The sequence below is a fragment of the Nelumbo lutea genome, chromosome 8 (assembly GCF_056320005.1).
Source record: "Nelumbo lutea isolate HS-2025 chromosome 8, American lotus-T2T, whole genome shotgun sequence".
NCBI lineage: Eukaryota > Viridiplantae > Streptophyta > Magnoliopsida > Proteales > Nelumbonaceae > Nelumbo > Nelumbo lutea.
The window spans coordinates 24,484,272-24,496,114 of NC_142691.1; the positions used below are offsets into that span (position 1 = coordinate 24,484,272).

An 11,843-nucleotide genomic window follows, 5' to 3' on the forward strand; every position below is an offset into this window, starting at 1 on the left:
CAATCTGTCTAAATTGATTTTGGTTTGAATGAGGTCCAATTTAAAACCAGTCCAATCCAATAATACACATTTACACATACAAAACACACACACACACACACACACACACACATATATATATATATATATAATATGTGACCTACAACCTACCTACAAGCTAAAATGGTTCAGCCTCTAAGTCGATTTATAAAATACTAATTGAAAGTCAAATTTGATGTTTCAGGTAAAAACAACAATTTGTATTGATCATCACAAAACATTTTTGGTAGAAAAAATATCTCCTTATAAATTTGTATTGACCAGCTCCAATGTTGCTGGTAGAAAAAACATCTATACCAAATGCAACCTAAGTCTATTTATTGCCAAACCAATTTTTCTACTTTTAAACCCCAAAATTTGGGGTTTATACATGTTAACTTTAAAAGCACAAATCCACACAACTCTAACATGTATGGTTGGGCTATGGCTGGACTTTTGAAAGCCATAAAGCTCAAAAAAGACCAAAGTCATGGAGCTTCGATTGAAGCTTTTCTTCCAACCTTTGTCTTTAAACTCCAATTCTACAATCAATGTTTAATAATCCCCAAAAGTAGAACTGCTTCTTCTTTTGAAGGGAGGTTCAGTTGTTCAATTATCTAGGTGAAATAAATTAAACCATAACATAATAAATTAAATAATAATATATAAATATGCAAAATGTAAAAAAAATTAAAAAATTAGAAAATTTACAAAACGGGCATAAAATCTAATATTATTTATCCATCATATTAAAAAAATAAATAAATGTAATAAATGAGAATTAGTATTATTATTGATGGAAATGACTAAAGGTATAAAAATTTTATAAAAAAAGGACTAAAATCTAACTAGTGATCCACTGATAAAGATAAATGGTTCAGTGGCACTTCAACGGTTGATTAATAAGTCCTTGATCTAGCCAACATATTTTGCAATTATTTCAAGAGATAAATGGACCTGCAAGTTTAGAAACATAGCTAGGCGATGGATCAATTTGAATATTTGATTGAATAGCATGTTGAAAACATTATTGGAACTCATGAAATAACGTGCAAGTAGGGGTGTCAATTGTACTGGATTGGTCTAATCCGATCCAGTCCAATGTGAGTCCACCAGGTCCAATCCAATCTAATGAATGTTTGGACCAAATTGGATCGGTCTAATTCAATGTCTGGATCATTCAATCTATTAAAATTCATTTGATTTAGATTGGTTTTAACTCAAACCTGGTCCATTGACACATATATTCTTATCTTATATTAATGAACCATATATTGGTTTAATCCAACCCAATCCAATAAAAATCGTCAAAGTTTGGTATACCAAACAAGGATCCCAAATCATCTTTCCTTCTCAGACAACCCACATGGGGTTCATAAAGGAGGCTTTAAATTTCAGTGGATAGTACCAGCCCAGATCAGAATTTACAGTAAGGGGGAATGCATCTGACCGTGAATTAATGCCAAATTCACGGGCAGGATGATGTGGTTTATAGGGGAGAGGGGTAGTTGTAGGGGGGGCTGGAATTCAGAATTCTGCATGTGTTTCCCTACTTTTCCCTTGGGACAATGGTTTGTCTTTGTCTTGAATGCCGGAAACAATTAAGCCAACAGAATTAGGGGTGTTGGACTGGACTTTGGTCCAATCCGATCTGATCTAACGTGAGCCCATTATAAACGGATCGGTCCAATTCAATCCAAATGAATATTTTGGATCGGGTCAATTCAATTGAATGTCTGGACTACTCACTTTATTTAAATTTTTTTACTTTAGATTAATTCTAATCTAAACCTGATCCATTGACACGAAAAAATTGATAAAATTTTCAAATATATATATTTGAAATTCTAAAAAACACAATTTTTTTTTGAATTTTATGGTCAGTAAAATAGGGAAGGGAAATTTTAGAGGCTAATTTAACATTCAAATGGTCAAAGTTGGATATTTTGATAATTTTACCCGCTTCTATGAGCTCAAGATAAAGGAGGGGATGTGGATGCAATAATGTAAAAAGTTCCGGGGAGGTTTCAGTTCAGCAATTTACGAAGTAGACAATGGTTATAATTTTTCTTTGGTAGATGAATCATGACCGTACGATCAGAGCGTGATTAATCGCACGGATACCCATACCATCAACCCAACTGTGAAGGATCGTTATCTCCAGCCTGGCCGGGATGACGGATGAGATTGTCAGTGCGGTTGATAGACTTCCCAGAAAATTGCCTACTTTAAATTCTATATCAGCCACACCATCCAGGCCGGACACAGCAAATCTAGACTCTATATAAGAGAAATTGAAGTTGGGAGACAGTACGAGAGAGAGAGGGAGCAACAGAGAGATGGTGAAGGTGACCTTGAAGGGTTCATACGTAGTGAAGCCACTAAAACCGACACCAACTCACCGGCTTGGTCTATCTCCAATTGATCAGATCAAGTCTTGGACTACTGAGACTGTTTACTTCTACAGACCTAATGGCCAACCCAACTTCTTCTCGGCAGAAACCATGAAGACTGCACTAAGTCAAGCCCTGGTGGAATTTTACCCACTCGCGGGACGTATTGAGAAGGACAAGGACGGCGGTCTAGAACTCAACTGCAATGAGAAAGGTGCTCTGTTCGTGGAAGCTGAGTCTGATTCCTGCGTTGACGACTTGGGCAACTTCATGCCAACTCCAGAGCTGAGTAAACTAGTTCCTTACGCTGATTATAACGGGACCCAAATCAACGAATGGCCACCGTTGGCGGTGCAAATCACTTCCTTTCGATGTGGTGGCATCTGCTTAGGCATGGGGATATCACACGTAGTAGCAGATGGAGCAGCGTCAATGCTGTTCATTACTACATGGGCCCAAATGGCTCGTTCCAACATAGTAGATCCAGAGTTGACGCCATTTCTTGATAGGACTGTTCTACATCCTAGAGTTCAGAATGAGGAGGACACGCCCAAGTTCGACCACATAGAGTACAAGCGACCACCAATGTTGGTGGGTCAAGTGGACGAGATGGAGGAGCAGAAGAAGGAAACCACTGTGGCTGTACTAAAGCTGAGCTCTGACCAAGTAGAGCTCCTGAAGAGAGTAGCTAATGAAGGACGAGAAAAAAATGGCAAAGTAGATGATCGTGAGTACAGCCGGTACGAGTCCTTGGCGGGTCACATATGGAGATGTGCGTCCAAGGCGAGAGGATTGGTGAATGACCAAGAGACCAAGGTACAAGTCTCAGTCGACTGTCGTCGTCGCTTACGACCAGCTTTTCCGGCCAATTACTTTGGAAATGCAACGTTCCCAACAACTCCAATGGCGAAGGCTGGCGACCTAATATCAAAGCCACTCAGTTACGCTGCCGGCAAGATTAGAGAAAGTATAAAGAGGATGACAGATGAGTATGTTCGATCGGCCATTGATTTTTTAGGAAGTTATCGTGATTTGAGTCGATTCAGACTTGGAGCACGCTACTGGTGCCCTAATTTGGCCATCACAAGCTGGGTAGGGCTATCGTTGCATACGGCGGACTTTGGGTGGGGCCAGCCGTTTCACATGGGTCCCGCCAATGTGAGGCCAGATGGCAAGGCATTCTTGGTGTCAGCAGAAAATGGGGGCATCATCATATATTTGCGATTACAAACAGAGCATATGGTCAAGTTCAAAGAATTACTCTATCAGGGCCTTTAGAGCAGGGAGCAGCATGCATGCCACAGATTAGAGAAGGTGTGAGGAGGATGACGGATGAGTACGTCCGGTCGGCCATTGATTTTCTGGGAAATCAACGAGATTGGAGCCGTCAATTCAGGACATCGTTTCATTGGGTAGACGCTAAGGCCAAGCTGGGAGCATACTATGGGTGCCCTAATGTAGCCATCACGATCTGGATAGGGCTGCCACTGTACACGACGGACTTCGGGTGGGGCCAACCATTCCATATGGGCCCGACCTCCCTAGGGGCGGACGGCAATGCGTACGTGATCTCGACGGAGGATGATGGCATCATCATGTATCTGCGATTGCAGACGGAGCACATTGACAAATTCAAGGAATTGTTCTATGAGGGTCTTTAAGTTGCTAAGTAATTGGGTATGTTTTTTATATCTATGGTTTATGTTCTAGTAGATGTTGATGATGAAAATAAGTGGCGGTGCATATATATGTGATAATTTGTGTACGTAATACCTGTGTTTCTCTTAGAAATAATTTATTGTCATTGATTCGGTACCTTTAAGATTTATAATTAAGGCATTTCTTGTGGTGATCAGGCATAGGGGCTATGCGAATCTTCTCTCTTCTAATTTCATGGGATGTCTCCAAAGAGAAAATAACAGAAATCACTAAATTGGGGTGACATACTGTGGGAGTGCAATATAATTGGTATTCTCAGCTCGACCAATTTGCCACATGGCATAATGATGTATGTATCAGCAGTTCAACCGGTGAGCAGACCTTAAACTTTATTGGTGCGGGTCTTTCTTTCTTAGAAATTCCATTAGAATGCATCTACTCTCCTCAATAAAATGTAAGTATTCCTCTTCAGAAATGTCTAGCATGTGAAGGGTGAGAAAAGCATGGTTTATAAGAGGTTGCCTTATTGCTTTGTCAACAGGCCTATCACATAAAAAAGGCTTTATCGCATAAGATATGTATTCTCTGCCATAAGTATTATTAATCACAACCCGTCGATTGGGATTTGTTGTAAGAAATTGAGTTAGAAGGAGCCTTATTTCAATCCTAATTAGGTTAATTCAGATTATTATTTTAGTGGTATGTATTATTTGGAAAATCTATAATAATTTTAATTGAAATTTTATTTTTAAATGTTTATTAAGGTTGATTATACAATGTTATCTAGATTCTATGCAATACATAATATAGAATATTATATATAATATTTATTATAGATGTTATATTATAATATTTATGATGAATCAATTTTTTGTTAATGGCCAACTTTTTAGTCTAAGTACCTCTACATTTGGTCTGCTTCCAAGTGGCCGATGATCCAGAGGCCGAAGTGGAGCTGCCTAGGTGCCGAGCTAACTGTGAGGTGCCGAACTGGCCAAGTGGCGGGCTGCCTGTGAGGCACCGGGCTGGCCAAGTGCAGGGCTGCCTATGAGGTGTCGAGCTGCCTGTGAGGTGCCGAGCTGATCAGGTGGCGAACTGCCTGTGAGGCGTCGGGCTGACCAGGTGCAGGGTTGCTTGTGAGGAGCCGAACTACCTATGAGGTGCTAGGTTGACCAGGTGTCGGGCTGCCTGTGAGGTGTCGAGCTGCCTATGAGGTGCTGGGCTGACTAGGTGCCGAGCTGCCTGATGGCGAGCTGAATTGATGAGCTTCGTTGCTCTTTAGAGACCTGCAAGGAACCAAATGTCAAAGGACCCGGGTGGCTAACCCGACGAGGTCACTCCGATGCTTAAGTTAGTACTCTCATAGTAGACTGCGAGCTAAAAATCACAAAGTATAAGAACTAGACTTTTCGTACCGGCTTACTTGCTCACTTCCCCCTTGTCATTGGGGTTGGTGCCTTTATATAGGCCTTGCTCATATATCGTCCCCGAGATCTCCGGGAGGTCGTGTCTAACTGGTCTGAGATTCTTGGAGGTAACCGCCATGCATGTTGACCACCCTCTAGATTGTTCGGCACGTAAGCCAACTTTCAAGGATCGCAGGAGTGTTTGGATATGCATGTCGAATTTGTCGGCGAGCACGTCTTGCAAGTCGCCAGGTCAGCACATGTGCCAAGCCGCGCCTGGGCCGCCAGGTGGGACACCATCAACTTGACTAAGACAAATTATTGTCAAAGTGGTTCCGGGTGTCACCTAATTATTCCGAGGTGACATGTGTCACAACATCATTGGAGTGCCAAATCCGCACTCATCAATTTATATATAATATATAAAACAATATAAAATAGCATATCAACATATTATTAATTATTAAGAGGGGTAGGGCCCGCTGGACAATACTACCCCACCCAATCCGCTGGTACTAATGTTTGGGTTTCCTTGAAATTCACCGGTCAAAAATTTGCCCTGATTATTAAGACAGGCAAGTCGTAGCCCTAATAGGGCTGGGTTAGATTGCCATTTTTATTTGAGAAATGTATAATTGATAAGAGGAAAGTATGTTTGGAATTAGATTGAGCACCTATACGTTTGAGTTGGATTTGGAAAGTATGTGTCATTTTAGGTAGAATCGAGCAGAAGCATTAGAGGGTCCGGTTACGTGAAGGCAAACCTTTATTAAACCTCATTTGTTTTCGATTGTTTTAAAATTATATTTAAATTTATTTTAAAATAAATAATTTTTACTTTTATTAAATTTTAATTACTTAGGATCCGTATGGTTCGAGGGCATAGGAGTCTGAAATCGGAATCGGAATGGTCCATTCCCATTTCGATTGTTTGGTTAAACGGAATGGTAATCCCATTCCCATTCCGGGTATTATCTTTTTCCAACAAAAATACCCCCATCGTTTCCAACCCTTATTGCCCAGAGGAAGAAGCGCCCATTCTTCTTCGGTTCTTCCCCTCCTCTTTCTTCCAATCAGTCAATCCAGGATACTCGTCGTCGTCGAACCGCCCTCCGACAAGGTAAGATCATTGCGGGCCCATTCTTCTTCTGTTCTTCCCTTCCTTCTTCTTCCAAATCAACTGCACATGCTTTGATCTGGGATTTGGGATCTTCTTCTTCCCTGCTTCCTCTTCCTCTCCTTCTTCCTTCTTTTTTCTTTTAACTGACTACAATATGATATTTTTTTTTTGGCAAATCCACCCCTGCTCTAATTCGGGATCGATCTATTTCTTCACTGCTGCCATTAACGAGTTCTTCAAATCAGTCAATCCAGGTTTTGCTTTTCAAACCAAGCTCTATTTTACAACTTAGAAATCAGTTCAGTAGATACCCAAATCAGATTGGATAATCGATCAGATCACGTTAGGTACACAGATATATCTCGTTATGTAGATTGTAGGAATGGGTGCAATGTGATCAAATCTTGTTGAGATTTATGCCATGCCGTTGTATTCTTTTTTCTTCATTGGTTATTATGAAAAGTTTAATTTCAAGCTACTCTTTTTTTGTTCATCTTGATCCAAACTTGTTGAGATTTATGCCGCGCCGTTGTATTCAAACCAAGATCTTTCTCCCCCATTGCCACCCCTTGTTCCTTGGAACAGCTCATCACTTTCAAACTAAACCCAAATTCTCACACATGTTGGCCCAAGATTTTATCATTGAACCAATCAATGGCCCTCTCTTTTTTTTTTTTTTTTGGATAAATATCAGTGGCCCCTCTTTATTTGCAGTTGAACCATAAACTTATTTGCCATAACCTCCATTTAAGATAAAGTGGACAAGCTCTAGTTAATAGTGAAGGCGAAGGAAATAACCATACTTCTTGAAAGAATTTTCTATCAATCCCTTGAAAGTAACGAACTAAGGATCCCTGATTTCTTAGAAACATAATTGGCTGAAAACTATTTGGCAAACACATAAGGTAAGATAGAGATGGAACAGATTTACCAAAGAAGCCAGGGAGTCTGGATAAAAAATAAGAGGTTCCTACATCTGGAAATGGTCCTAGTGCTGTTTCTGGCATGGAAAAGACCTGCAAAAAGTCAATTGCAGGATGAAGCAATTAGTTCTAACCCATTAGGAAGGAAAAAATATTTAAACAAACAAAATGTAATGATTCCAATCTTAGTTCTAACCTAGCTACGTGAATATACATATATAGATACATACATACATACATACATATATACATACATGCATACATACATATATCTATATATATATATCTATCTATCTATCTATCTATCTATACATACACACACACACACACACACACACACATATATATATATATATACACCAAAAGTTTAATGAAATCCTAAGATGTGAATTGCTATTCATAAATTATCTGTTTATGGGCACATAACATCTGAGAACTTAGATAAAGGGAAACATAACCACAACTGCAACATCCCCACCAGCACAGAATGCTCCTCCTTCTCCCTGCAACCAATTGAGCATATTAATCACTGAAATGAAGCAAAATGACAAGAAAACACAAAATACTGAAAATCAAATATTACATTATCATAGCTAGTATACATATTGAACAAGAAGAGAAAAGTTTGGAAATCAAACAACATTAAGTACAACATCTACAATGAATTGAATATATTACTAACTGAAATGAAGCAGAAGGATAAGATTAAACACAAAAAACTGATTTGATTACATTAGTAGAGCCAATGAAAATAATGAACAAGAAGGGTAAAGTTTGGAAATAATATATAGTAACAAAAAAAAAATGATTAGACTACCTTCTCTTGACAGGATGAATTCCTCTAAACTGAGGGCACCACATGTGTATGTTGCTCTGCATGTCATAGCAGTCAATTGCTCTGCACCCTCCTCGCGCTTGTCAACTCCATTATAGTAGTACCCCATGTTCTATAATCTAAAGGACATGGGTTTCTTTGTGTAATTCCATTCTAGATTATGTGACTAAACTCATGTGTCTTTGTCCTGGAATTGGATTTGTTATAGTATTTTACAGCACTCTGGAGTCCAATTCTATGGTCTACGTCGTCTAAAGCCTTCATGTCCAAATGAAGAGGTTAGGATGCTAAAGTTTAGGAACACCGTGTTAGGTAATTTTTCGTGAATTTTTCCTTTGCTTGTCGGTAACACATTCTATTTCTAATGCATTCATGATATGAACGGTAATCAAGGGGAGGAAGTATATAGTTTTGGCAAGAAATGCAATGTTAGTGCTGCCTAAGAGATCAACATTTGTCATCTATGATTCCTTAAATATATCAGGTATAACACTCTTGAATTCCTAGAACAAAGTTTTTTGAATATATTTTATTGGGAAATTCCCTTCTTATGTAGAATTTTCTAAGAGTTTGTTCTATTTTTTGTTCTTATTGCCTCCATTGTTCATTTTCTCTTATTGTCCAACTCTGTTTTTTCCCTTGTACTTAGGTTTTAGAAGAGGATTAAAAAGTTAAGAGAGTGATTTGATAGGTTGGCAAAGGTAACAAGGTTCAGTATTTTCATGCATTTTTTTTGCAAAATTATTGTAATTTCTATATTTTTCTGATTTTCTTGCAATTCTCTGCAATTTCTGCAAAACTTCAGGTATTTTCATACATTTTCCACATTTCTGCAATTCCGTGCAAACTTTCTGAAATTCTATAATTTTCTGCAAAATTATTGTAATTTCTACATTTTCCTGTAAAGTAAATCATATTTTCTATAAATTCTATAATTTTCAGGTAATTTCTGCATTTTCCTGCAATTTTTTTGCAAATTTTGCAAAATTTCTGATATTTTTATGCATTTTGATGCAATTTCTTGCAAATTTTCTGTAATTTTTATAATTTTCTTCAAAATTGTTGTAATTTCTGCATTTTCTTACAACTTTTGTAATATCTGCAAAATTTCTGATATTTTCATGCATTTTTCTAAATTTTTCTGCAAAATTATTGTAATTTCCAAAATTTTCTGCTTTTCTTGCAACTTTCTACAATTTCTACAAAATTTCAGGTATTTTCATGCATTTTTCTACAATTTCCTGCAAATTTTCTATAATTTCTATAAGCTTTGCAAAATTGTTGTAATTTCTGCATTTTCATGCAACTTTTGCAATTTCTGCAAAATTCCTGATATTTTCATGCAGTTTTCTGAATTTTTCTGCAAAATTATTGTAATTTCTACAATTTTTTTATTTTCTTGCTATCTTCTGCAATTTCCGCAAAATTTCTGGTATTTCATGCATTTTCTGAATTTCTATAAAATTATTGTAAATTCTACATTTTCATGCAAAATTTCTGCAATTTCTACATTTTTTAGTATTTTCATGCATTTTCTGCTTTTTTATTTTTATTAGGGGCCAAAATTGAAAATCATGGTTGATTCCAATTCCAGCCTCTTCATGAACCAAGCATCAATCGGAATCTGAATCTGGTTCCTGTATGAACCAAACATATAGGGGGAATAGACCATTCTGATTCGATTCCAAGGATTGCCATTCTGATTGCGATTCAGATCACGAACCAAATGGACACTTAATAAATTGCTATTGATTTGTAATTTAAGTTATGATATTATGTTAAGTTTATTATTGTTTAAATTTTTTAATAATATTAGAATTTGTTATTATAAATCAAGTATAATATTATTGCAATTGATTTTAGCAATTATTATTGTTAAAATTAAAAATAGTAATTATTTTGAATTTTCTATTATGTTAATTATTTTTCAATGAAAATTAAAAAAATAATTTTATGAATTAGTACCATTAGTTAACTAACTAATTAATTTTACAAACTACCTATATCTATATCAATATAAATATATTACGCCGAAATGTGTACTTAAGAAGGCCTGAGGATGAGGGAAATAGAATCTAACAAAATTTTTTGCCTTTTTTTCTTAGAAATTACAAGAATGTCACGATTTACCAACACTCTCTTTTGTTTTTTTTTTTTCTTTCAACTTATAAGAATGCCACTCTCTCTCCAACTGAGGGAGACCTCAGCTTGGCATCTTGGCTACTAGGGGACCTACAATCAAAGGTAGTCGAGCTCGAGCAGAGCCGAGCTCGAACTTCTAAGTTCAAGTTCAAGTCTCTAATTTAAATCAAGCTTGAGCTAGATGACATCTCAACCACTGAGGGACATCTCGACTCAGCACCTCGGCAACTGAGGAAAACCTCATCTCGGCACCATGTCAACTGAGGAAGACCTCAGCTCGACACCTTGTCTGCTAGGGAAACCTTAGCTCGACACTTAAACCACTGAGGGAGACCTTGGTGTGGCACCTTGGCAATTGAGGGAGACCTCGACTCGACACCTTGGCTTCTTGAGAGACCTGCAATCAAAGGTAGTCGAGCTTAAACTTCCAAGCTTTTGACTCAACTGAGCTCGAGCTCGAGCTCAAATCTCTAATTTGAATCAAGCTTGAGCTCGAGCTCAAGTCTCTAATTTGAATCAAGCTCGAGCCTAATAGTTTATGAGCGAGCCACTACAATGCAAGGACTCTTCCGCTAGTAAATATATAAAGTTGAAATGTGTAAGTAAGAATGCCACTCTCTCCTACCAACTCTCTTTCTTGCTTTTTTTTCTTTCAAATTACAAGAATGCCACTCTCTCTCCCACTAACTCTCTTTCTCTTTCATAAAATTACAAGAATGCCATCTCTCTCACCTCAACTTGACATCTCGGTTGCTAGGGGACCTACAATCAAAGGTAGTCGAGTTTGAGATGAGTCGAGCTCGAACTTCTGAGCTCAAGCTCAAGTCTCTAATTCCAATCGATATCGAGTTAGATGACACTTCAACCACTAAGGGAGACCTCAACTCGGCACCTCGGTCACTGAGGGAGATCTTGGCTCAGTACCTCGACAAACTATGGAAGACCTCAGCTTGGCACCTTGTCAACTAAGGGAGACCTTAGATCGACACCTCGCCTACTAGGTAAACCTTAGCTTGACACTTTAGCAGTTGAGGAAGACCTTGGTTTGGCACTTCGGCAATTGAGGTAGACCTCAACAGCTTGACAGACCTGCAATCAAAGGTAACTGAGCTCAAACTTTCGAGCTTTTGACTCGAGCTGAGATCGAGCTCAAACTCAGTCTCTATTTCGAATTGAGGTCAAGCCTAATAGCTTATGAGGAAAATGTAATCTAACGGTATTTTTTGCCTTTTTCTTAGAAATTACAAAAATGCCATTCTCTACCAATTCTCTTTTTTTTCTTTCAAATTACAAGAATACCACTTTCTCCTACCAACTCTCTCTCTTTCTTTCTTACAAATTGAAAGA

General features: G+C 37.9%; 1 protein-coding gene and 1 pseudogene across 6 annotated transcripts; both read left to right on the plus strand.

The window, feature by feature from the left end:
- The first annotated feature begins 2,269 nt into the window (after positions 1–2,269).
- On the plus strand, positions 2,270–4,829 carry LOC148843416 (shikimate O-hydroxycinnamoyltransferase pseudogene; annotated as a pseudogene). Its single transcript, XR_016103219.1, has 2 exons — positions 2,270–4,088; positions 4,268–4,829. The product of XR_016103219.1 is annotated as a shikimate O-hydroxycinnamoyltransferase pseudogene (transcript).
- A 1,383-nt stretch (positions 4,830–6,212) lies between these two features.
- Positions 6,213–10,164, plus strand: LOC148843417 (uncharacterized). Of its 5 annotated transcripts, XM_088957503.1 has the most exons (6): positions 6,213–6,596; positions 6,842–6,943; positions 8,563–8,632; positions 8,748–8,838; positions 9,004–9,055; positions 9,911–10,164. In XM_088957503.1, exons 1-5 carry the CDS (start codon positions 6,346–6,348, stop codon positions 9,027–9,029), a joined length of 540 nt encoding a protein of 179 aa, XP_088813629.1. In that variant the 5' UTR covers positions 6,213–6,345; the 3' UTR covers positions 9,030–9,055; positions 9,911–10,164. The 5 variants fall into 5 exon arrangements, 2 of the variants coding, with proteins under 2 accessions (XP_088813629.1, XP_088813630.1); XM_088957504.1 differs by lacking the exon at positions 9,911–10,164 and having other exon boundaries at positions 9,004–9,231; XR_016103222.1 differs by lacking the exon at positions 6,842–6,943 and having other exon boundaries at positions 6,464–6,596.
- The last annotated feature ends 1,679 nt before the right edge of the window (positions 10,165–11,843 follow it).